At 47.1% G+C, this 26,112-nt stretch overlaps 2 protein-coding genes across 7 annotated transcripts in view; both read right to left on the bottom strand.

The window, feature by feature from the left end:
- Positions 1–688: 688 nt before the first annotated feature.
- Positions 689–5,071, bottom strand: parp16 (poly (ADP-ribose) polymerase family, member 16). Of its 3 annotated transcripts, none has more exons than XM_048972695.1 (7): positions 4,918–5,071; positions 3,913–4,109; positions 3,378–3,515; positions 3,054–3,260; positions 2,345–2,516; positions 2,109–2,253; positions 689–1,966 (listed from the first exon to the last, which is right to left on the bottom strand). In XM_048972695.1, the coding sequence occupies exons 2-7, from the start codon at positions 4,099–4,101 to the stop codon at positions 1,828–1,830; spliced, it is 990 nt and encodes a 329-aa protein (XP_048828652.1). In that variant the 5' UTR covers positions 4,102–4,109; positions 4,918–5,071; the 3' UTR covers positions 689–1,827. The 3 variants fall into 3 exon arrangements, with proteins under 3 accessions (XP_048828652.1, XP_048828654.1, XP_048828653.1); XM_048972697.1 differs by lacking the exon at positions 4,918–5,071 and adding an exon at positions 4,854–4,913; XM_048972696.1 differs by lacking the exon at positions 4,918–5,071 and adding an exon at positions 4,493–4,841.
- A 13,701-nt stretch (positions 5,072–18,772) lies between these two features.
- Positions 18,773–26,112, bottom strand: part of LOC125705978 (immunoglobulin superfamily DCC subclass member 3-like) — a 36,784-nt gene continuing 29,444 nt past the window's right edge. For 2 of the 4 annotated variants that reach the window (XM_048972387.1, XM_048972388.1), the window contains 7 exons: positions 24,973–25,220; positions 23,611–23,775; positions 23,272–23,460; positions 23,002–23,106; positions 22,782–22,917; positions 22,288–22,495; positions 18,773–20,884 (listed from right to left, as the gene is read on the bottom strand). In XM_048972387.1, coding sequence (XP_048828344.1) covers positions 20,732–20,884; positions 22,288–22,495; positions 22,782–22,917; positions 23,002–23,106; positions 23,272–23,460; positions 23,611–23,775; positions 24,973–25,220 — 1,204 coding nt within the window. In that variant the 3' untranslated portion in view covers positions 18,773–20,731. The remainder of the gene's footprint in view (positions 20,885–22,287; positions 22,496–22,781; positions 22,918–23,001; positions 23,107–23,271; positions 23,461–23,610; positions 23,776–24,972; positions 25,221–26,112) is intronic. The other 2 variants (XR_007381809.1, XM_048972389.1) reach the window with 2 other exon arrangements.

The following is a 26,112-nucleotide window of genomic DNA, read 5'->3' as shown; positions in this document are numbered from 1 at the left end:
TATTCATTTGCAGTCTAACAAAAGCATATAACATGTGCATTAACCCTGCATTGTATATCTGCAGTTAATTGATTCTTTGATTTTAAATTTGTAAATACTGTACAATCCAATTCATACTCATCACCATGTACACTTTCAATGAACCTTCAAAATAATAAAATATGGGTCAAGACCAACCCAGGTTTTAAATACACCTTCCAACACCTGATCCACATCAGTTGATCTAACTGCTTGAGGGTTTCCATTTAGAATTATGCTTCCATTTTAATATATAAATTGCATGCAGGCAGATTTACACACAAACTGATTATTTCCTTGGTAGCTAGAAGCAGACGGGTTCGCACGCTGACTGATACACTGAGGGTTACCTTAAACACACAGTAATGTACAAACTAAAACTCTGTTCCCACACTGCACCGGATCATTTTCCTTTGATACCATGTGACCTGACTCGTCCAAGACGTGTTCAGGAGAAACACACAATAAAACTGTTCCTCGTTTCTGCATCCTCAGGACAGCCTAGTGAAGAAAATAATAGGCAAACAAGCTCAAAGCCCACGTGGGCCGAGATCCACAGCACCGACAAATGCAGAGAACGGGACGAGCTGTACGGCTGGGAACAGGCAGATGATCTCCTGACATGTCAACACATCCGTCTCAGGAACTGCTTCCACGACGAACTCCATGATGAACGAACTAAAACTGATTTAATATTCATTTGGTATTAAAGTAAAAATACAGTTATTCATACAAACATTCAAATGGATAAGATATTAGGTAACATGAATTAATGAAGCCTGCATCAGAAGAGGTATTGAGAAGTACCCCCCACCCAAGGTAATGACATTCAGTGGTTGATGACTACATTGTGTGACAAAGGACAACATCTAACATGCAGGACACACAAAGCAAAGCGTGACTCACTGGCCTGTCTGACCCGCTGAAGGTCGCGATACATCGAGGACGGCAAACTGAGAAGCACACTTGACAAGAACCACCAAAGTGAAATCCCATCATTGGAAAAGATGCTACAAAACGCCACTTGCACCCTTGTCTCCTTTGGAGGTGGACCCACAGACAGTCCACGTTCTTGCCCCCCACCCCCCAAAAAACTGTGGACCGTCTGTGGGTCCCCAAGGACCAGGTTGGGACACACTGCTCTAGTGCACACCACACTGGAGCACCAGCAGAGGGCTGTCGTGGTTTGTGGCACTATGGTATATCCAAGCTCAGTGATGATTCAGGTCTTTAACAGGGCAGGTAGGATGACACTGATCCTGGTGTGTTTCCATCAAGTGTTAGGGATTACACCACCACGTTCTACAGCGCTGTCACAATGGTAAAGGTAGCAAGACAGAGAAAATGAGAACCTCAGAGACCAAGCGTCAGACAGCAAGCTGACACTGAACAAAGATCGGAACCAGCGACCTACTGATCTTGGGCAGAGTGTCCTAACACATGGAGTCATCACTGCCGAGATCCTCAAATGACCAGCAATATCATTCACAACGTTTTCCCACATTCCTGCTGTTCTCTTGAAGGATGTGTAACCTTAAGCAAAGATAAACTAAGTGTAGTGGAAAATATCAAGGCTTTTTCACTCATTAAAATAATGCCTAAATTGGTTGAGATACAAATGGAACAAAGGATTCCACACCCCCCACACACAAAAAAAAACCCCTGAACATGCAAAAGTGACAAACACGTAAGAAAGCGTGCACTTCTTGTGTGGCACCCCAGAGAGTAAATAACTCCACATGGAAGGAATGAAGGCACTTGGTTTAGGATGTAGACAGAAAGAGGTGTGTGGGGGGGGAGGAGGTTCCTTTATGAGCGAAAGAGTCTGTGCCAGAAGGCCTGGAAACCGGCAGAGCTGAAGGCACCGATGAACACGAGGAGGAGCAGATAGAGGCTCATGGTGATGATGAAGTAATGTCTGGCCAGCCAGGAGGATCCGTGGGGATGCCTGCAAGCAGACAGAAACAGGAGCCCCACACGGCTGTCATACCCACAGCTGGGCCACGTCTCACATCAGGATTTCCCCAAACGTGAGGCTTCCGCCAGCCTCCAGAGCTGCCGGGTCACGGCGGGCGGCGAGTGGCCCTCACCTGGTGCTCCGTCGCTTCTGAGAGTACACCAGGAGGTACTTCACTCTCAGCAACTGGTTGTTTGTGACCACGAAGTACTTCTGGGGAACCTCTCCACCCTCGCTGTTCTTCGCCCTCGCTCGTCTGCGGTCAATGCCCTCTGAGTCTGTATGGACATTCCAGTTAGCATCCGCTCAGCGACAGTCACCCATACGGATGCCAGAGAGTGTGACCTCTCATCCCGCGCGAAGCCCCACCTTTCATCTTTACTTGGCATTTAACGTCAGGGTGATCTATGATCTCGCACACCGCGATACAGCTCAGCAGTGACCCCAGAAGGCTTTCCCTCCACCCGTTGCCATGGGGACTGTAGAGGACAGCAAGGCTGAGGTCACTGGTGAGGTAAGTACCTTCGCCAAACAGTGAAGTCTGTAAAGTAAAATGTCAACAGTCACATGCCAGCCAAGGTCCTCACCAGGTCTGTTTGTTGTGCTGCTAAACCCGGCTACTGCTAGCTCTTCTCCTTACTTGTCAGACAACTGCCTGTTTCAGTACCAAAACTAACACATGGGTCTGATAAACTGATATTTCTGAACTGAAGTTTCGGTTTGTTTTTATTTAACCGCACACTACAAGCAATGGTTGTCGATCCTGCTCTGGGAGAGCCCACATTCAGGGGATATTTTGCTGCTATTGCAAATGGTTTCAGAACAATGACATGACAATTAAGTCTTAATGCTCCCTTTTACTTGATATTTATATAATTTAAATGCAGAAATTATATTTTCTGCTCAGACCGCCAAAATGCACTCTAAAATAAAGAACAACAACTGCTGGCTGTTCCTACTATTAAAAAAACAACGGCTTCTTAAACGTCCAGGACCAGGGCTGGTGATCACCTGTACATTTTACATGTTTGAAAGAAACGACCCCTGACTGCTTAAAAGGTTTAAGGAGACAACAAGCCTTGTTGAGATGACAGTGTAAACCGTTGTGAATGATGGAGTGGAAGTTCTCCAGTCGGCTGCCGTGGAACGCATAGAGGACATCCCGTCCATCCCTGGTCTTCTCGAACATAGCGTTCATCTGGCTGCAGTATTCCAGTTCAAAGAGGAAGTCCGGGGAAGGCATGGAAGTGCCCTCACTCCCAGTCAACTCCAGAATTCTTGAATACTGGCAAAATTGGAAGAGTAAGGTTGGCACAAGAAAGAAGGGGGGACAATGGTGTACATTCAGCACATCTACACCTCACACAATCAGCTGACAGTAGTGGCTGCCATGTCTGTTCACCTCATCCCTCTGCAATGTCCTCACAGCAAAGTTCCTGGAGGAAAGGACCCAGTGAGCCAGGGCCAAATGATGCTCTCCTTCTCCAGGACCCAACCTGACCAGCTCACGCACTCCGGGCAAGGAGCTCACATCCGCCAGCTGTGGGCAAGGAGACCCGCATCATCACCTGCACGGATTCAGCTCCAAGGCGGAAGGAAGGGTTTCGACTGAGTTCACCTTCATCATTAATTTCAACAGTTTGGTATTCTACTGAACTCAAATTAAGCAGCTGTTACCAACAGCCCCTCAGCATCCACACACTCCCATTGGTCCTGCACAAAACTACCCACTTCCTGGATACATTGCAGTTCTCCTTAAATAATGAATCTTGAACTCAAATAAACCACTAAATATTAACCTCAGGTTGTATTTGTAAAGATGAAACTGTGTTCAGTCATTAACAAATACACTACCTGCCATTGTACCACAATGAATTATATCGATTAAGAAACGTGATGTGGCCCGAATCCCTCTCGGGCCATCATCACAAACCCACCAGAGCTTCAAACTCCTTGTTGTCCTCACTGGCATACCGGGGGGGGAAGGGTCGCAGGACGGAGTCGCGCTTGTACGTCAGGGCGGCGGCCGCGAAGAGGCTACAGCGCAGATCGGCCGCCACGGGGTCCCTGTGCAGGCAGGAGCGCACAAGCTCTCTGACCGTGGCCGGTGGGAGTGGCGGCTGCATTCCCGGCACTGGGCAGGGAGGCAGGCAGGGAAGACAGCTAGGTGAGATCGCCGTCCAATACATTACCGTCCGGGCCTCGGAGCAGCAGTGAAACCATCGGAATCAGTCTGAAAATTCACGACCCCTAAACGTGACAAGTGATAAGTCTGCAGCTATCGCCATACTTAAACCTGTATATAAACCTGTGACACACTTAAACAAGAAGAAGGTGTTTCTCCACTTCGATGTACAACCAACCTGCAGCCAACTGCTTTTAAGCCACGACCGGCATATTACAGTCATTTTACAGCTAAAATCCAGACCAAAGGACCCAGGGCGTTCATCACAAGACTCGATCTCGATTACAAGTGAATAATTTACAATCTTTGTGATTATTTATTCAATCACATACCACACAAACGCCACCATATATGCTAGCGCCGTCTTTAGCGTTGTACTGTCAGGTTGTCAAGCTGCACCGGAATCTATTAGCTACATTTCTTTAGGTCCCAAACTGTGTCTGTTTACTCCGGCTCTCTACACTTTTCAGAAGCAGCTAAAAATACTCCCGTGATTTTATTTCCATTTCCCAGCAGGCGAAGCAAGCAGGTTATCCGACCAGCAGCAAGCCAAGCTCCCCTTTCCGCTCCGTAAGCCCGTCCGATAGCTTACAGGAAATCCGATTTAGCCAGAAGCTAAACTGAAGGCAAGTATGTCATAATACTATAAAACTAAAATACCGGCGAACATAATACTAAGATAAGTGTCCGTGCCTTTTCTTATTCTTTAATTGTTTATTTGACCAATTCCTCTCTCTCCGGGTACCATTTAACTCACCTGCACTTTAAACGCACCAGACATGGATGTACGGACGATCAGGCTAAGCCCCCAGAAAGAGCCGTCCGTCGACGCGCCTGAGCGGCCGTTACTCCCTTGCAAAGTTGTCACGTTTCATCCAGTCCTAACATTAAATCTCGTGCTAACTCACATGTACTTTACATAACTCACTTGTTCTTAACATGCAACAGGCATCGGCGTATCATGCTAAGCCCCCAAGAAGGACTGTCCACCGCGGAGCCTGAGCAGGCGGCATTAGGTCACTTACTTGCAATGTCTTTTTGTTTGTTTGTTTATTTTGCATTACCCCACTCCCCCTTTGTCTAACAAATTTTAATTTCACGGCTATAACCCTCTTCGGAATGCCGTTTTTTAAAACAACAAAATCTATACCGGTGAGCCAGAATACACCGATATTAATCGAATATTGTCGACTATAGTAAAAACGGCAAGGTCTGGGATATGTTATGAGATCGTACGCTAATATTCAATACTCATACTCGACATGTTAAATGGATAAGGAATAGGCCAAAGTCCAAATTGACCCTGCTGACAGGGTGTCGTGCGGCCACGAGTCACCGATGCGGATTGTGCACAAACCAACATGGGCCTACTGTTGCACAAACTCTACATAATTTTAATGCTGGTTACGGGGGTAAAATGTCACAACGCACAGTGCACAGAGCCCGGGGCAGAAATGTTCTGCTGGGAACCCCAGAGTCCGTGCATTGATGTGCAGGGTGATTTGAGTTATACCACGGCAGTGGCCTGTTAGAGCACGATAATACATCATGCCACACTTCATGAACTGTTCGGGAATGCTTTCAGGAACATGATGCAGAGTTAAAGGTGCTGGCCTGGCCTCCGTATGCCGCTGATCTCAGTCCAATCGAACGTCTGTGGGATGTGCAGAATCAAGAAGTACGATCGGCGGCGGCTTCGCCCCGCGCCAGGAGGAGCTGCACTGCAGTATACAGCGAAAAACAACAGTTAGACAAAAATATTCAGTGATTTCTGTTTTTATGATCGTCACCCTACGTATATTATCTAAATATGCTACGTTTTGGAACATCTGGCAAAATATCCGTTACGGAGAAATACGATACGAATATGTGGTCTGATAAATACACAGTTAAGCATTACATGAATCGACTCAGATATGACAGGAATTATAAGAAAAATATGTTTAGCAATGTCCTGCTCATAAAACATGGTCAAAATGTTCTTAAAAACAAGCCACTGTATTCATTCGCTGTATTGTGTGAAAACCATCCGAGACTCAAGGTAACTGAAGCTGATTATAAGACTTTAACATAAAACATATTACGGGTTATTTGTGAGTCAGTGTTCGACACCGCGATTCTCAGTTGCGTGGACGCCTCTGGTCCCCGAAAGGCACATTTTCCCGTTGAGCCTGAGAAAACGGGACACCGAATATTACGCTACCCGTCCGTTAGGAGTCGCTGTGTATTCAGAATGCAGGGAGCCTTCTCTGCCTGACGTCAGTCAAGCAGATAGAAGACTATAACCTCTACTTTCGTTAATTAATGACAGGGAATAATTCATGACATGGCTAATGGCTAAGTTCCTACGATTCAGACATTAGTATGTACAGCAGAAGATCATCTATGATAAGGCCAACTTCATCCAAAAATTTGATCAAGCTCCACAAATATATAGTGTAGCTGTTTTAAAAATTAATATTACTTTTATCATTATTACCCATACCGTAACCATGACCAGGAATAAGCTTTTAGATGATGAATGGACGTATGATGGATTCCTTGCACATTTTAAATAGCGTTATTGTACAATAAGATAGAGCACATTTTCTTTCATATCAAATAAATATTATCTATGATTAATTATTCATTATTTCATTTTCAGTGACAGAATACTTGTCATACTGGAAAGTATAGATTCTTAATTTATATTAAAACTTGTGTTGAGACTTAAGATACAGATGTGTGAGAAAGTCGGCAGCAGACCACAAGACAGCAGACCATGACACACAGCTAGCTGAAGCTCATGGCTACAGGCACAGCAACTAGGTGGCACGAAATGCCACAGAAAATGCAATAATCTCTTATCATATATATATATATATATATATATATATATACATATATATATATATAATGACTTTTTCTGATTTTACATTATTAATAGTGGTGCATCTCAGTAAATCAGTCCACACCAGTCCCAACACTCAAGTCCCACATGTTTCCCACTTTAAATGGTTCATTCTCAATTGGCCTAATTACCCAATTAAAGCTAATTTAACATTTTGGGGGCCTGCTTTTGTTTTACCCCGTGGACTAACAATGTGCCATCTGTCTAATGGCAGTGAAGCACAGGGAGTGGTGCGAGAGGACAGAGGCCGGCGGTGTGCAGCTGGCGGTGAAGGGGACACATCGGGCCCCTCGCTGGAGTTTGTGGGAGGGGCCCGGGACTCCAGAGAGATTGATGGTGCGTTCGGGGTTTGCTGAGGGTGCTCGTGTGAGTGCTGTGGCTGAGTGGTGTGGTGTGCCAGTGGACGTACGAGTGTTGGAGGGAGTATCAGGGATACGCCCAACGTTTTGGCAGTTTGCACACAGTCAACTAAGTAGACTAGCATTGTCTGTTACTGAATTTTTCGGATCATACGTGAAAGAAAAGAATAGAATGTTGCCGCCTATGTGAGTATGCTGTAGAACTGAAATAAAGGTTAGGATGGTAGCAGACTGCAGGGGATGGAAAGCTGATATTTAGAGTGAATGATAAAACAAAGGATTGTTGGTTTAAAGTCTGGTGCGAGGAATCTCATTCCCTCAAGGGTTCTTCAGAATTTGCTACAGGCAAATCAGATGGACTGCTATTCATGAGGGGGGGGGGTCCTTCCTAAATCGGTGTATTTTCTGTGGCAGCTACGCTGAAAGGAGGCTTGCACAGCATTGTGATTTTGCCCTCAGGGGTTCCAGTCACACGACCATATCTATGCTGGACAAAAAAAACAAAAAAACATAAAATGTCAAAATAAATTCTACCACAGTCCACACTGGATGGCTTTGCTTGCCGAGTTTGATAAATCGTCTCTCATGCTGCATTATTTATTAATTCTTTGATTTCTTCTCCGCAGGCAGCGCCTGTTTGTAAAGGGGATCAGCGGGAGTTTGCAGCGACTGGAACACTGAAGGAAAAGAGTCTTTTGTTACTCTGAAAGCGCCGCTTCCACTCTGGCAAATGGCAACACACTGATATAGAAAGAAAGGAGGCCGTGCAAGCTCACACACACGCACACACACACACACACACACACAGAAACAATGTCAGGCCCGCAATGGCCCAGCCAGACCTTTCTTTTCCAGATCACTTTCATAACACTCAAACAGCAGCAGGTACAATATGTTCTTTATCCTTCTCAGCAGGTGCGAGCTGTCGGAGAGGAACTCTGTGAAGAAATCTCAGCACAGCAGGAGTGACCAGCAGGGATGGGACTGGGCTCCTCACATCTATCTCATGCCCGCTGCTTACTCTCCTGTGGTCCCTTGACCTCATCTGGCACGATAAGAGCCGTGCTACTTAGCGCAAGCCTGGGGGAGGGGGGGGGGGGGCTACGCCTTGTTCCCTGTCAGCCGCTTTCTCTCCGCGATGGAGAGGGTGGGCCCGTGTGACCGCTGTTTGGGCCATGGGAGAATCCTCGAGGTTCCACCTGTGGTGGTGTCGGGGTGCCGAGCCCGCAGAGGGAGGTGACCCTCCCCGCTGGAGTGCCACAGAGCTCTTCATGCTCCCCTCCTAGCTTTTAAATAGCAGTGACGCACAGGGATGATTGAGTCCCTGCAGTGAACACTGGCCACTGTGCTGTGAGGAGAGGTGGCTCCGTGCTTCACCCCGCAAAAGGCAGCTGCTCGTTCTCGCTTTAATCCCGTCCCAGTCTCACTTCGTTTGTTATTTTGTGTGTTTATTTGTCCTCTGTTTACTTAGTTTTTATCCTCATCTCATTTTCCAGATCAGTGGGGCGGTACGCAGGCGAGCCCCCGACACCCACTGCCTGAGTGCTTTCCCCCTCGCCGGCGTCAGGCCGCGCATGAGCCCCATTGGCCAGAAACATTTCAACACACACAAAGACGGGGGCCGTTTTGAAAGGTAGGGGGTCAGGTCACAGAGAGCTGCATTTTCTCTTTGCAACAGATTTCCCACCCCTGTGGCTAATATCCATCAGGGATACCGTGGGTCAGAGAGATTAAAGCAACAGCGGAGGAGAGAGAGCCGTCTCTACGCTCCAAGCTGCGTCCACAGAGGGTTGCCTTTCTCTCTCTCTCTCTACCTTCACTTTTCCCCTTGACATTCGCAAAGCCCAGAGGAGACAGGGATCAGGGTGAATGCCAGCTGAGACCAGGAACAGACTGCAGGGTAAGACCTGAGCAGAGATTTCGCGTCTTGGAATCAGATGCTGTCGGAATGAGAGAAATCCCTAACCCTCCCACACCCCCCACACACTCTCCGAAAGCATCTTCATTAAAAGCCCAGCTTTGTGTGACTTATCTCAATGTAATTGGGCTCAGCAGACCTGTACCTGAGACTGCCCTCTCATCCTCTACACTGACCCCCCCCCCGACCGGCTAACAGAGCCGAAACCGCAGAAAGCAATAACCCCACAACCCAATAGCAGCATTGCGGCCATCAGAGGAGCAGATCGATCGCCCATCATTTTCTAATCCAGCTTCTTAATTGATTTGTGGTTCATTTTGCATTTAAGTACAATCATCCATCATCTCCCGTTCGGCCTGCTTTTCCTGGATGGTTAGTTATTGTTCTTAGCAGGATAAGGTCCCAATGGGGACCTTCCTTTGACATATGACCGTCATGGTGAACGTGAGGAAGAGCGCCTCCTGCAGCTCAGTGCGCTGCATTACAGGGGATCATTGCATTTCTGTGACGAAAAAATCAGGAAAGAGGGAAAAAAATCTTTTCTGTGGAAACCTCAGAAGACATAGTTAGTTATTGGAGCACACATTAAAAAGTGTGTGGAATATTTTCCTATGGATTTTTACATCAGAAGGACTCATAATCCTGACTAGTATAAGCATTTAGAAGATGGATGCATAGACTTTTAAGGATCCATTAAAAGATCTTGTATTACATCCGTGGGGCTTATCAGAAATTATTAGCCTAATGATGCTTCAGTGGAACAACAGAAGAGGTCTCTCCAGGAATTTGAATTTCTTCAATTTTGGCCAGCCAGATAGAGTCTCTCCAGTAAGCTAACAGCCAATCACAATTCAGTGAGGAAGTCAGCTGGTATATTTACAGTCCTGCTGCAGCATGAGCCATGACAGGTATCACCCTGTACCAAGTCATTTATGGCAAGGCAGTCATTGAAATGCAAAGTAGAAGCCAGTAATGAAATTATGTCTGTCAAATGTTTTTGGGGCTGAGCGAGACTGCCAGCCTCTATTGTCTTCTCTTGTATTGTCTACATTTTTTTCTAATTTTTTTTGGGCGGGTGACAGGGAGTTGGATGAGCAATTTGAATAAGAGCAATCGCTTAATGCACACTTTCTACATGGACTGTACCCATGTTATAGTCTCATTAAGTAGTTTTCTCTTTGCAGCAAATAAATCATTGTCTGTGTGTGTGTGTGTGTGTGTGAGTATGTGTGTGTGTCCAGAGTCCAGGCTCTTCAGACAGTAGAACTACAGGAGGAGGTAGGACCGGAGTAAACACCAGACACTCTTGTGAGTCCCAACATCGTTCAAAACACAATCACAGGCTGCAAGAACCTACACAATCTAGCACTGGCGGGTATCATCTCTGTGATCCACCAAAATATATCCCGTTTGCCTACATCAGATGGGGCTCGCCAGCTAGGGAGCGTCTCGCCGGCTAGGGAGCGTCTCGCCGGCTAGGGAGCGTCTCGCCGGCTAGGGAGCGTCTCACCGGCAATGCCACAGTGGACGCTGTGTACACCAGCATGAGAGTGAGATTGTAAAAAACCGTAACGCACGGGAGATCAGACACTGAGGACAGGTGCAGCCATGGGATTCACTGTGCTTTCATCCCCACCAGCAAGGCTTAAGTTATGCGTGATGAATAATTCAACAGCGGAGCCCGTAATTTGATGTAGGTGGCGGTAATGAGGAACCGAAGGGTTAGGGCAATCGTTGTGATTGCAGCTGATGGAGGGGAGTGACAGCTATTATTTTTATGTGGCACATATTCCGTCTCATTGCCGCGATGTTTTCAAAGAGGAGCCTGTCTTCATCGCTCAGGTGAATTTCCCAAAGCCTAGCCAGGGTTCAGAGGCAGCTGGGTGGTGAAAATAATGACAAATAATGATTTTTTTCACTGGGAAAAAAGCCACCAAACAGAGCGACGGAGTCCGTGCTTCTTTTTGTCAGCTCACTGATAATGACCACCTCTGATGAAAGGGGAAGCAGTTTGTTAGGGAGGCAGTATTCAGAGAGAGATTACGAATGAATGACATGGCTTTTACACACAAGGCACTTTAACCTAATGCGCGTAAACAGCATGCAGCCTCACCCCACGTTCCCTCTGCTCCCGTGGGATGACGATGTCGCACGTCCGCACGGCATCGATCCACGGTGTGTGCTCAAGCAGTGGACTCAGAGCGCCTACGGGAGAAACGTAAAAACACAGAGTGAGATGTGACAGGCTGTCCTGCAAAGGGACCTGAACATCTGTCTTTGTGTATTACCAGGGAGCCAGTCAACATCCACATGGAGACAAATACTGAAGCTGGAAGAAACCTGCAGTCTGAGTAATGATAAAGATCTCCCAGTAATAACCTTCAGAAGAATGAACATGCCACTGGGAAGACTGGAGGCTCATGGAGCAGACAGGACACCCTGGAGAAACGTCATCTGTATAACTCAATCAATGGCACCTAGCAACAAACAACAAGCAATAACAACAAACAGCAACAAGAAGAAGCAACAACAATAATAATAATAAGAAGAAAGATCTAAGAGTGACAAGGGACACAGCAGGACTAGGAACGGACTGCAGTGTGACACCTGAAGAGAGATTTTTAGGTTGTAGTGATAAATCATCTTGGACAAACAGAGGCAATGAGGAGGTGAGGGGTGTTCCACAAAGCAGAAATTCCCAGTTAGCCAGATAACTTAAGCCAAACGTAACATTCTTATTGGACAATCCTTACATTTGGCTTAAGTTATCTGGCTAATGAAGAAATACTGCTTTGTAGAAAACTCTCCGGAATATGGTGGAGCAGAAAGAGCTGAACTGATTTTGTGTGACCTGCTCCAGAGGATCATATTCCCACCTTCAGGAGAAAAGAGAAAATGAACTGCAGCCCCCATGGGGGGGGGGGGGGGGGGTAGCTGGGACTGTGTGGGGGGGGGGGCTAGGAGCTAGAATGAGGTGACAGGAGGGGGGTCATTTATTGCTTGCCACACACCTGTCTTGAGAAAATCACTACCAATAAATCACGTCTATAAACAGAAGTGATTCTTCCCTTCACCTTCTCCGCACCATTTACTAAGCTGATCCTGATACACTGCGATTCATGGGAGGAAGATCAGGCATGGATACAATTAGCGGTGAATGCATTCAAGAGAATGCGTAATGAAAGACATGAATGGAGAAACCTTTGAAGTAAAGGCACTTCGTTGAAGATTCTAAAGGGGAACCTATGAAGGATAGAGGCATCGACAGGAGTGTCAAAAGCAAATATCTGAAACATCAGCCTTGAAGAAAGTCCTGCAGTCTTACAGGCAATCAACCAAAGAACAAAACGCAGAAATCAGCCAGAAAAGGTAGGAAGAGAACCAAGATTACATGTAAATTCACCACCAGATGGCAGTATTGCACCTTAATTTGCTTCCATTCAACAGGAGTCAATTGAACTGATGTTCTTCTAGGTTTTGAATTACTAGAAATTCCTTGACCAGTGTTCCACAAAATTTTAATAACCTAGTTCAGAGCAGAGTAATATAACACTATTACCTTCCCCCACCAATTGGTCTAGTAATGTCAAGAAACCGTGATGCCAGGTCAAGGGCAAGCAGGGCAAAGGGTGTGTGTTCAGTGCATTGGAGTTTTAATCATTGAATTCAATGCCAAATTCCCAGAAACATGCCTGGCAAACTCTGGCTTATATGGCTGCCTGGTGTCTAAAGGCACCAATCACTATCCACAGCAATGATGCAATGTCGCAGCTCCGGGTGTCACATTCCAGAGGCCCTACCCCCCCGAACACGTTCAGCTCCAAGCCTTAATAATGCCTAGGAAGACCACAGGGGTTAATCATCTAATTCAATTTCTTGCTAACGAAGGGACAGGCATTCTCTTTGAGGTTCTTGCTTGCTCACTTGTTCTCCCTAAGTGAGACTATCAGGGTTCATTCACTGACCATCAGAGTGAAAACTCAAGGCTGCAGGAGAGACCCTCAGAGGGGAAATAAGAGCTGTGTGAGCCAAGTGTCAGGCAGTGGCATGTAATGTGCTGAAATGCAGCACACGCTGGAATGCGATAGGCTGAAATGCAACACACGCGGGAATGCGACGGGCTGAAATGCAGCACCCGCTGGAATACGACGGGCTGAAATGCAGCACACACTGGAATGCGACAGGCTCAAATGAAGCATACGCTGAAATATGACAGGCTGAAATGCAGCACACGCTGGAATGCGACAGGCTGAAATGCAGCACACTGGAATGCATCAGGCTGAAATGCAGCGCACAGTGGAATGCGATAGGATGAAATGCAGCACACGCTGGAATGCGACAGGCTGAAATGTGGCACACGCTGGAATGCGATAGGCTGAAATGCAACACATGCTCAAATGCAGTCTCAGTCCCACCAGAAGTATCGTTAACGTCAAAATAACAGTCGCAGAATGCTGACCTTCATCCAGAAAATGCTTTCAGAGTAACTGATTCAATTAAATAGCACAATAGGTAACAGAGATCAAATAATTGATTGTAAGGGACATTTTAAGGATGTAACCGAAAGAGCAGAGAGGGGCCAACATACCTTCAACGTCTCTGTTCCGTTACATGCTTGGCCTTGGCAAACTGTCTGGGCACATCTACATGCATCAGGCATGAAAAGGGAAGAGAGGTGGCAGAGCTGCTTCAGCGTGTCAGGCTGGGATTTGGGGGCTCTGGGGGGGGTTAGGATGACCGTGGAGGAGAAAGGCAGCAGAGTGAGGTGGCTGTGTGTGTGTGCATACACACATAAATATATATATATATATATATAAATATATATATATACATACACACACACACACACACACACACACACACACACACATTGGGTATACCTATCCTTATGCACACACAAACACACACAGACAGGTTTGTAATTATATCTTTGTAGGACTCTCCATTCATTTCTATGGGGAAAACTAGTCCCAGCATTACGCACCTTAACCCCCAACCAGCCCTAACCTCAACTATAAGTAACCAAAAAAAATGAGACTTTTGACATTTTTATTTTTTTCACTGCATTCACAGATCTTTGTGGGGACCTGAAAATGGAACAGAGCAGTGTTAGAACAGTTCCATGCCGTTTTCAGGGGGTGGGGTCGGAGGGTGTTAAATAAAAAAATGAAAATGACAGTGGCTGGCCTTTTGTTGATTTACTCATGTTTTATGTTGTAGTCATTGTATCATATCTATCAAGCTGTTTATGCTGCAGGTTTTGCAAGCAAATCAGTGCATTTAGTAGGTTGTATCAGAGTCATCAGGTTCTGTAAATACATTGTGGCAACAATGTGTTGACATTAAAAATAAAATGTACTTTGGAATACAGCATTTCCACCTGTTAAGAGTCAATGTTCGAGAGAAGCTGATTTTGTTTGATGGCATCAGCGCCTCATGGATCCAGGGTCCCAATGCCGGGGGTGAGCTACTGCAGGCTCATAGAACCCTAAACTCGGCGTCTTCTGCATGCCAAGCCATCTATGTACGGATCACTGAAAGGGGACGGCGGCTTGCATTTTCTGTGATGTGCGAGGAGGCATTACTGCTAAAAAAAAAAGAAGGAAACCTCAAATGGATGCCAGAATGCGAGTGGCCGGCCTGACCTCTGACCCCGTCAGGCTGCTTGGCTCCCCGGAGTAGTCGAATGGCGCCCGCCAAAGGGGCAGGATGGGGGTTGTGAATGCAGACCCCCCCCCCTTCAGCTGAACCCCAATTAACCAGTGTCATGGGAGGCCCAGTACACTGAGCTGCTCTCTGAGTAACTGAGGAGTTATGACTTTCTGTAGAGATACAAAGGTTTCTAAAGCAAGAACTTTTTTTGGTTCTGAGTAGCGGTCTCCAGACTTTGGGGGGGGGGGGGGGGGTACGCAGCTCTCACCAGCTTTGCAAAGCGGAAAACATGCACACAGACGGGAGCATTCTGTGTATCATCCTGGGCTGCACAGCGGGACATTTCAGGCAGCTTCAGAGAAATGCCTCAGGATGTATGTGGGAGAGCTACAGGTTACTGGGGGGGGGAGATAAGATGTGAAAATAAGAACTGATGATACAAATAGTTACAGGAAATTTTCAGCCCAAAACGGTTTCTGTGGCAAAGCACTCAAAATGTACATGAATCCATGGTAATACATCCAATTTTGACCTTTTTTTCCCCCTGATAATATCTTTAAAGTCCGAACTCCAGCAGCAGATGGTGGGGGGGCTCTCCGAACAGGATGCGAGAGGCGTGGAACCGTATCTGATTTCAGAGGTTCTAAAATCTCACTCAGGGGAAAAGTCAGTAGAGCAGCACTTAGACACGGTCGGGTCAAAGGCGGAATCTGGGGACAAAATTGGCTGGCAAGATTCTGATTAGCCTCTATCTGTCTTTAAGGGTTTGTGAATGTACTGAAAAGTACACTGGGGGAGGGGGGTAAAACATCCATCCATCCATTTTCCAAACCGCTTATCCTATTGGGACGCGGGGGGTCCGGAGCCTATCCCGGAATCAATGGGCACGAGGCAGGGAACAACCCAGGATGGGGGGCCAGCCCATCGCAGGGCACACTCACACACCATTCACTCACACATGCACACCTACGGGCAATTCAGCAACTCCAATTAGCCTCAGCATGTTTTGGACTGTGGGGGGAAACCGGAGTACCCGGAGGAAACCCCACGACGACATGGGGAGAACATGCAAACTCCGCACACATGTGACCCAGGCGGAGACTTGAACCCGGGTCCCAGAGGTGTGAGGCGACAGTGCTAACCACTGCACCACCATGCCGCCCCCGGGGGTAAAACAATGTAATGCAAGTTACAAATTGATTTGTAAGTCCTACCTACCGTGCCCCAGCTCCCCGCTTCGTGCCATTTGCAGATTCAACGACGGTAAGGAATGAAAAACACACACAAACATTCTTTTATTTCTAGATCTAGTTTATTCATATTTCCTTCATTATTGTTGCACATGGATGCTAAAACAGTACAAACTACTTGAAGTGTCTATTTTTTCATACATATATACAGACATAAGGATTCACGTGGGTGGCACTTAAAATACTGAGGCTGTGCTGACCTGGGATCAGTCTGACAACTCAGTGAACGAATGATACCTTTGATCAAAGGAAGCAGTGACTGGGAAACATTATGGCAACCTTCTAAAAATCTTCAGCATTTCATCTCAACCAGTCTCTACAAAGCCTCATGCGATTGCCTGCCGATTCCATGAAGGACGCATTAAATGCGACTGCAGGCAGTAATGCTGGACACCGAACAGTTACTGGTAGGTCCAAATAAACACAGTAGAGGACGATGAACATGGAATCACAGAGCCATAGTATTGCTACCTGTATGTGTGCCCCAAGCCAATAAACACCACAACAATCATCGGATTCGACTGAGTTACACTTAATACTGAAACAGGAAGAACAGCTATGGAGACCAGATTCCCTGATAAAACATTCCGGAAAGTCCCGCGTTCTCGACGATGCTTATTCTGTAACTGGATGCTAAAACTGTTGTCTGCATGCTATTTCCTGTTGATTTCCGCTGCTCACTGTTTAATCCTGTAGCACAGGAGTGTATCTCCAAAACAGCCTGGCTCCTAGAAGATGTGTGAGCTCAGCGCCCCCTCCCTAAAGGCAATAAGGGGCTTCATACACAGACTAACCCCCCCCAAGAAACCCTACACACAACTGTGCGGCAGCCACACAAAGCCAGAGGAAGAGCTGCTTTGAGAAGAATCTGACCAGGGTGGGATGGTGACAAGGTTATTCTGTGACAGTAATAAACACACATTAGCTTATTATTTAGGCTTACCATAGTGAAAGTTGACCTGTACGTACTATAATCCTGCAGAGTCTTCAGTCAACGGACAGTCAGGACTGAGGTGTTAAAGGTACCAACTTTGCGGTAGTCCTGACTGAAGATTAACAATAAATACTTACTCAAACTGGCAGAGAGACAGCCAGATAGCTATAGATGCGGACCATTCAAATCACATATCTTAAGCCAAACAGTGTGTGAAATTAAGCAGTCCTCAAAAAAATATGACAACAAAAGACAAGCTCTATAAATGTTCTTTCACAGTTACATAGCAACATTCCAATAACTGTGGCAGCACCCCTGAGACTCACAGTAAGTCATCGCTGGAAGAGCTTTTTCCAAAAGCTCTAATGCAGTTTTTGAGTTGTAATCTTGAGAGAACTTGTGTGTCTGTCCTCCTGTCCTTCTACTGACTCCTCAAAAGCCTGCTGGATACCGTGGGCAGCCAGGGCTGAGATCATCCGCAGGCCACATTGCTCTCAAGTTTCCTGACCTACAGCAAAAATAAGCCCATTCACGAAAAGAGGAAGAGGATCAGCTGACGGAGAGTTCATTTTCATTCAACCCGAAGCTCCTTCCATTCCCTACCCAGTAACAGACGTATGTGGCTCCTTCGTAACTCAAATGCGCATCCCAGTTAGTCAGCTCATAGGAGGCCAGGAAGAGTGCAAAGCCCAATAAACAGTAAATTCAGTAACTCTAGCCTGAGAAGTACCTACTCATAATTAAGAGGGATCCACAGCAGTGCTAATAACAACAGGATGCAGAACTTTAAATATGTCGCTTCAGAAGAAGTTCAAAATTACAACTCAACCTTGTCTTCGGACAACTGCTACATGGACGATAAATTTCTGTTTCATGTGTGTGACGTTCCCCAATACATCCATCCATCCATCCATTTTCCAAACCGCTTTTCCTACTGGGTCGCGGGGGGTCCGGAGCCTATCCCGGAAGCAATGGGCACGAGGCAGGGAACAACCCAGGATGGGGGGCCAGCCCATCGCAGGGCACACTCACACACCATTCATTCCCCAATACATTGGAGATAAAAATGAACAGATCTGCAAACTGAAAAGAAAAACACACTGGTCCATGTCTCCTGTAACCCGGACCAAGATGGTGGTGAAATAAATATAGATCTCTGAAATATGCATCACAACTGTACAAAAATAGGCCAAATATGATCGTATTAACAGCCACAACAGCCAAAGGCAGCTGTAATCGACGCCCTACAACATCTCTATGAATGGATTGACCACAGCAAACACTTCACTCGTCTACATCCCAAGAAAAACACTTCAGTTCATTTAGACACACTGAGTAAAGTTACTGGGTACTGCTGAAGGACAAGCAGCTGGGACAGCTATTATTACGGGAGCCAATATTGCGCTATGCACTGTGGGTCAGTCTAAACTGACGCCCCCTGCTGGTTGCAGACACCCGTCTGTCAACAGCCAGACAAACGGAAAAGCTGAAATCACGCAGCCTTTGTGCCTTGTTTACCATACTGGGAAAAAGGTGGACATTTTGCTGTGTAAATTTTAATAACCCGGCACCAGTTACTCAAGGCAGATCAGAAACACCACAGGCATAATAACAATAATAAACAAAAATTTAATTATACATTCATATTCAAGCTAAACATGGAAACAGCGAAAACAGAACCTGCACTTCACAAATTGTTTGGTCTTGAACAGACACATCTTCACATCCACATGTTGGAATAAATGCATAAATAATAGTTTGAGATGTTTTCCTGAATCACTCACCTGGTGACATTAAGCTGAGGTAGGTTAACACAGCATCGTTTTTCTACATGCCGGAAGAGTGTGTGTGCGCGTTTGTGTGTTCCTGTGTCTGATCACATCTGCATGCATATGCACCTGTCTGTTTAGTTGTCTACATGTGACAGTGTGTCTGCATATATGTAAAAGGATGGTATAGGACAATAACTACATTTCCCATGATCCACCTCTCAAAGACAACTGTTGCTCATTGGGAAATAAAAAATAAATGTGTGCTTCAAACCCCCTCCTCTGCGTACAAACATATTGCAGCCTTTGACACACGCTTCATAAGCCCAATTTGGACAGGATTAGCTCTACCTGGGGATATATTGTAATTGAAGCAATTACTGACTAGGTCCATAATTTCAAACCAGTCTGAATCTGCTATGTCTGTAAGTATTACAAACCTCCAGAGGAAATATTAAGGAACGAATTACATTCTGTATTTCAGCAAACATGGAGCTTTTTTGGTAATAGTAGTCCTGTCTGAATTGTCATCACGGTAATAAGGTCATATCTATAAAGGCATGCCTCTTTTCTGTAAGGCGGAAACAGCATTTATACATGACAAATGGAGTTTGAATGGTTACTAAGTTTTCCACATACGACATACCAAACTTCCCTAGGTAAAGGACATCCTGTCAGAAAAGGGCGATGCATACATCTGTAAATACCCGGGCTATGCGTATTCCAAGATAGCGTTTAGCAGTGTTTTTAACCATTGACTTACGCCATTTTAACCATGTTTTATAACTGCGTACATTTTTTTGTGGTTATTAGAAGCAACCAATCTCAAATGTAACTCAAAGATGAAGCCAGAACTAAAACTTAAAGAGAATTCAATTAAAATAAATCTGTTAACTAAAAAAAATGCAAGAAAAAGGCCTGTTTACAAAATACTGTCCTCAAACATCAACTGTTGCTTCTGAGCGGTTAAAAAAAAAAAATCATAGTGGGCACAGTGACTGGGCCTCACCGCGGAAGCAGAGGTGTAATAGTGAGGACGACGACAGTCAGAACAACAACAATAACAGGAACAGCGAAAACGACAACTGCAACATTGTCTTGAGGTAGAATGTTAAGTTCAGCGTTTGGAAGTGCTTTACGTTGGATTCTTTTTTCCCCTTGCTTCAGTGAACAAGCGAGCGCGTGTTTTTAGAAGTGTGAGGTAGTGCTGAATGCGTTTGCTTTTTTTTTCTGAACTATGTGATGCCTAAGAGAATATGTGGGAAGACGGGAAAAGCCTCCCACCAAACACTCCTTCTGGCTGAGGTAGGTCTACACTGCGTCCTCATCAACCTGCACGGAGGCCAACAAAGAAAACCATGAATACAACAAAACCAAAAAGTCCTGAGAATACATATGAAAAATATACAAGAAAATATATATATATATGTATGTATATATATATATGTGTATGTATATGTATACACACACACACACATACACACACACGAAATCCCTGTAAGAAGGCCTTTGCTAATTTAGTCTCGTGACATTGTTTGGGTGAGACAGAGAGGTGCTTGATCTCTGTTACTGACAGCCTATCAAACTGTCAAACAGAAAACGGAATACCTTCTTCCACTGGCTAGCGCTCAAATGACACCATAACGCACAGAACCGAGGCCTTTGGGAAGAAACTGAACCGCATCCAACAGTATTTACTAACAGCGAAAGAAAATGCTGGAAAAAACGTGTACGTTGACCTGAGAACAGTCCCAACAGAGGTGCAGCATTTGGTGTGGCAGTGTCACAGACAGACCCTGTCACCCCTCTTCTGGTTGGCCGTACGGATCGCTGGCCTCCCCCGGGGGCTCTCCGAACTTGCTCTCACTCTCTTCGGCCAGGCTGAAATCCTCCAACGGCAGCATAGAGATCTGCGTTTCATCCAGCGCGTGTGACACTTGCACGCCCGCCATCTGTGGACACAGATGCCACAGTGTACAGGAAGCAAAGTGTCTGAGGCTCTCCCGCACCTCGCAACAGTCACCTTAGTAACAGGTGGTGCTTTAAAGATCCCCGTTGATGGTGGTTCTTTTAGATGGATGGGAAAGGTCAAAGGTCACCATATGAGCATTTTTTGAGGGAGATGAATCCTAACAACAGTGTTAAATGTCAGGCACACATGAAAGGACTCTGGTCCCCTAACAGGCAAAGTTTACAAGCAAAAACATCAAACTCAGCATTTTAGAGCCATGGAAGATCCTACTTGCAAGCTCTCTTCAGCTAACCCTATCAGAAAGCCTTCTATGACCCCCTAACTGGGATCCATTAATGGGCAAATCAATGTGCATGGGGCTACTAATAAATCATCATGGACATGGTACAAGATGACCAAGGATGACAGAGGCTGACTGAGGATGACCAAAGATGACTGAGGATGTCAGAGAATGACAGAGGATGACCAAAGATGACTAAGGATGACAGAGAATGACAGAGGATGACCAAAGATGACTGAGGATGACCAAAGATGACCGAGGATGACAGAGGATGACCAAAGATGACCGAAGATGACCGAGGATGACCAAGGATGACCAAAGATGATAGAATGACCAAAGAGAATGACCAAAGATGACTGAGGATGACAGAGGATAACCAAATATGACTAAGGATGACAGAGAATGACAGAGGATGACCAAAGATGACTGAGGATGACAGAGAATGACAGAGGATGACCAAAGATGACTAAGGATGACAGAGAATGACAGAGGATGACCAAAGATGACCGAGGATGACCAAAGATGACCGAAGATGACCAAAGATGACCGAAGATGACCGAGGATGACCGAAGATGACCGAGGATGACCGAAGATGACCGAGGATGACCGAAGATGACCGAAGATGACCGAGGATGACAGAGGATGACCAAAGATGACCAAGGATGACCGAGGATGACCAAAGATGACCGAGGATGACCAAGGATGACCAAAGATGACCGAGGATGACCAAAGATAATCGAGGATGACCAAAGATGACAGAGGATGACAGAATGACCAAAGATGACAGAATGACCAAAGATGACAGAATGACCAAAGATGACTGAGGATGACCAAAGATGACCGAGGATGACCAAAGATGACCAAGGATGACCAAAGATGACCGAGGATGACAGAGGATGACCAAAGATGACCGAAGATGACCAAAACCCAGTGCAGTGCTGTCACTGTGCGTAGCTATTAAAATGAGCCACGGTGATATTATCGATGATTGACAAAGACAGTGATAATGGACTATAAAAATGCCAAGAGAAGATCAAAGGAGAGTGATCCTAAGACGAACAGCAGGCCCTTTGTCCATTCCCCCAGACGCAGCCCCCACTCACCAGGTATGGCTGAGTTAGCGAGTCCCTAAGGAAGACTCTCCCCAGCTCATTGCTGTCCACACCGGTCTTGTCCGGAATGGCCCCGTTGGCTTCTGGGGCTGCCCCATTCAGAGACAGGCTGCCGTGGTACGCGGGAGGCTCCAGGGCATCACTGCGAACCTCTGGGGGTGTGGCCAGCTGCTCCTGCATGGTCTTGCACATCATCAACCTACAATGCAGTATATGTGCTACATGAATGTACTGAAGTCGAAACTGCTGTGAAATGCACCAGAAATTAAGGACATGGGTGTTCAATCCTTTTCAGACCCGGAGCCACCAATGGAAAACAGACCAGAGCTAGGAACCACACAGTAACAATGCATGGTTTTATACATAAATAAGAACTTCAGTTTTTGGAAGTTGGGCTTCCCTTTGAATATCATTGCTCTGGGAATGATGCCAAAAGTTAATACCATCTGAATATTACCCCCAGGGGGGTGAAAAAAACACTGTACCTCCCCCTGTAACCAAACATGAGGAAGAGCACACAGAAAATGATGCAGGTGACACCGATGTGGATCCCGACGATGATGCCGGTGGTGGAAGCCTTGCTCTGCTCATCCTTTAAGCAGTCACACGGAGGGTCTAGCACTAGGGACACACAAAACATGAAAGATGAGCAAATAGATGCGGAACAGACAGGAATGCCCTATGGTCACATGATCCCGCAGTCACCTGACTTCTCCACGGCCTCCTTGAGGGAAACGAAGCGCATGGTGGCGTTGCCGTCGCCGTGCTGGTTGAAGGCCAGCAGCTTCAGCTCGTACACCAAGGCCGGCTCTGTGGGGGCACAAGGGGCCATTTTACAGGGCCACAAACTCAAGTCCAGCGCCCCCTGTGTTCATTTTAATAATAGCAAATATTGCCCATGAAATTTGAATGCCAGAACATGCTTACGCTTTGACCAGATAGTCGGTGATAGTGTGCACGGACCCCCCCACTCACCCAGCTGTGTGATGTTACACTGTGTGACGTTGCGGCCGAATGTCAGAGGCCCCGTGAAGGTGGCTGAGGGCAGCCTGCGGTAGAACAGCTTGAACCCCTGGTGCCGGCCCATCTTTCCCGATGGCTCCCACACAGCCTGCACCGTGCTCCCGTTCACCACCCTCGTATGCAGCGATGGGGGCGCCGGCACTGCAAGGGCAAAGCCAGCCCAGGAGGGCCGGTCTTCAGTCCCTGTGAGGCACACGGCCCCCTGTCCCCTCTCTCAGAGAGAGGTTGGATTCGAACCCCCAACCCTGGGTGATGTGCAAACAAACATAAGACTTATGCCGACAGACTCACCTTCCCCCAGCGTGCTCTCCACGGCCGTGTCCGAGGGCTTGCTGGCTCCCCGGGAGGTGTAGGCCTTCACGAAGAAGGTGTAGCTGGTGGAGGGCTGCAGGTCGCTGAGCACCTGCTGCAGTGTGCTTTTTCCCACGGCCTCCTGGTACTCCATCTCCAGCGGGTCTATGAGTGTGAAGGCGTGGGAAATGGGGGGTTAAACCACGAAGACATCGTTCCTGTCATCCATGCTTTTTGCGGTTCGCAAGACGTGACAGTGAGGAGAGGACAGACACGGTCAGGTGGACAGACAGGGGATGACCTCTGACCCCATCTCAGACCCCTCAGCCCCGCTGCTCTGGCTCAGTGCCGGAGGGGCATAATTAAAGCCTCTCCTTCTGTTCAGCCCCCAAAGCTGTTCTTCAGTTTTTCCCACAGACAGTGCACGTTTTTGCTCCCTCCCAGTTACCACAGAGCTTGGACAGAGCAAAAACATATACCGACTGTGGGTCCCCAAAGGCCGGATTGAGAAACACTGCCGTTCATTATCCAACCGACTGGGCTGGGACACAAGAACTCAGGGTGTTTGCCGAGCCCTCGCTCTTCCGGTAAAAACAACCCTGACATGGGTCATATCCTCTAAACCAGAGCTCTGTCCAATCAGAGACTCCTGGATGATTGGTCAACAGAGCCAGGAAGGTGCTGTAGGGGAAGGGATGGAATTTGTGAAGGAAACAAGGTGAGCAGAAGGTAACGGGTTCAAGTTCCCCTGGAGGGGGGTCCTGCTGCTCTATCCCAGATTAAAAATGTAATTTGAAAGTGGTTAAGTGGCTGACTGTGCAGCTACAGGCTCCAGGTTAAAGAGCAGAGAATCTTCATGGTCAATGAATGACAAAACACAGAATGTCCATCAGTGTGGTGCAGGAGAACCTCCTCAGGTGCTTTAATTACAGCTTCATATGTGGCTAGAAGGAGATACTGAGGCTGTACTGCAGGCATCAGGCGCGAACTGGATGCTCCGACTTCAGCACATTGCACCGAGGTTTTAGATGCTGTTTAAATCCTGTCCCCACACGGATATCTTGCCCATGTCATAAGAACATAAGAAATTTACAAACGAGAGGAAGCCATTGGGCCCATCAAGCTCGTTTGGGGAGAACTTAACTAATAGCTCAGAGTCGTTAAAATCTTATCTAGCTCTGATTTAAAGGAACCCAGGGTCCCTAGTTCATCCGTACCTGGCTGACTCTTAATGTACAGTCAGGCTGGCTTGTCCTCTGCTTCATACTAAAGCCTCAGTCAGATGAGTGAATGTAAACAACCGTAAGCGAGTCAAGTTGAATGGCGCGGAGCCAAAAAGGGCAGCTGGAGAGTTCACACGACCTGCTGTCTTGCGGATGTGAAGCACGTAGCCGATGATGTCCTGTGTGACCTGGACTGGCTCCTTCCAGGACACCCGGATGGATGTGGGGGAGAGGGCCTGGGCCTGCACCCCCAAGGGTGCCCCCGGCAGGCCGTCGCCCCACAGCACGGCAAGGTGCGCGCTAGCCTGGTCTGAACCGGCGCTGTTCTCGGCGATGCACTGGTACATGGCCTCGTCCTCCTGGCCAATGCCGTAGATGGTCAGCGTGCTGGAAGGGGCGGGGCCAGGGCAGGGGTGCGGGTCATGGGGCGGGATTAGAGAAAAAGCAGGATGTCTTAAAAATGCATCTACATGGGCAGATGGGAGGCAGCCATGTGTTTGTTTCCACTTGACAGATGTCAGACATCCCCTAAAAGTTTGCTGTACGTTCACAGCGTTTCACGTTTGGCGTTCGCTCGTGGGCTGACTGAGGAAACACAGTCAGAGAGACACACGCAATCCAACACTGCCAAAAACAAAACGAAAATCATATTATTCAAGAGAAGCAGACAAGGGGAACCAGATCTTTGCTTATCTGTAGAAATGACTGATTGAGTCCACTGATATACAGCCCCCCCCCCCAACAGATGTGCTTCCATCATATCTTTCAGACCCACTGCTGTCGCAGCACATTCCAGCCAGAAGGAGGCGCTGCGTGTCTCCGCGTTGGCTGAAGGTGTGAAAGCCGCAAAGTGACCCTAACTGCCTCCAGGTTTCAGAAACCTGCTGTTTCTGGTATGAAATGCGGCGCCAGCCCGCGGTTTTCCAGACGGGCCTCAAGTTCACGGCAGAATTCCTGCATGTCTGCCCCCTGCCCCATCCCACACTCTTCCAGCGGTCACTCTCTGCACGGCTGGCCTGTCTCTGGCCCCTGGGCCCCCGGTAACAGAGGTCCGGTCACCAGGGATTTTAGAAAGAGGCCTGGGAGGCAAAGGCAGCTTGATAATGAGCATGAGCACGAAGGCTGGGATGAGAAGCAGGGCGTGCGATGGCCGGCTCTCCCAGCTACACGGCGGACCCTCTCAGGGACATGGCCGGCTCTCCCAGCTACACGGCGGACCCTCTCAGGGACATGGCCGGCTCTCCCAGCTACACGGCGGACCCTCTCAGGGACATGGCCG

The sequence above is a fragment of the Brienomyrus brachyistius genome, chromosome 13, assembly GCF_023856365.1.
Source record: "Brienomyrus brachyistius isolate T26 chromosome 13, BBRACH_0.4, whole genome shotgun sequence".
Lineage (NCBI taxonomy): Eukaryota > Metazoa > Chordata > Actinopteri > Osteoglossiformes > Mormyridae > Brienomyrus > Brienomyrus brachyistius.
Note: the sequence above shows the minus strand (reverse complement) of the source record. Positions and strands in the feature narration are given on the sequence as shown.

Bases quoted from the DNA above. Each gene is read 5' to 3' on its own strand.
- parp16 (XM_048972695.1), bottom strand. From the start codon at position 4,101: ATGCAGCCGCCACTCCCACCGGCCACGGTCAGAGAGCTTGTGCGCTCC. The intron at 3,261-3,377 runs GTGAACAGACAT...CAATTTTGCCAG, and splicing joins GGACATTGCAGAGGGATGAG to TATTCAAGAATTCTGGAGTT. The intron at 1,967-2,108 runs GTGAGGGCCACT...GTCTGCTTGCAG, and splicing joins CAGAAGCGACGGAGCACCAG to GCATCCCCACGGATCCTCCT.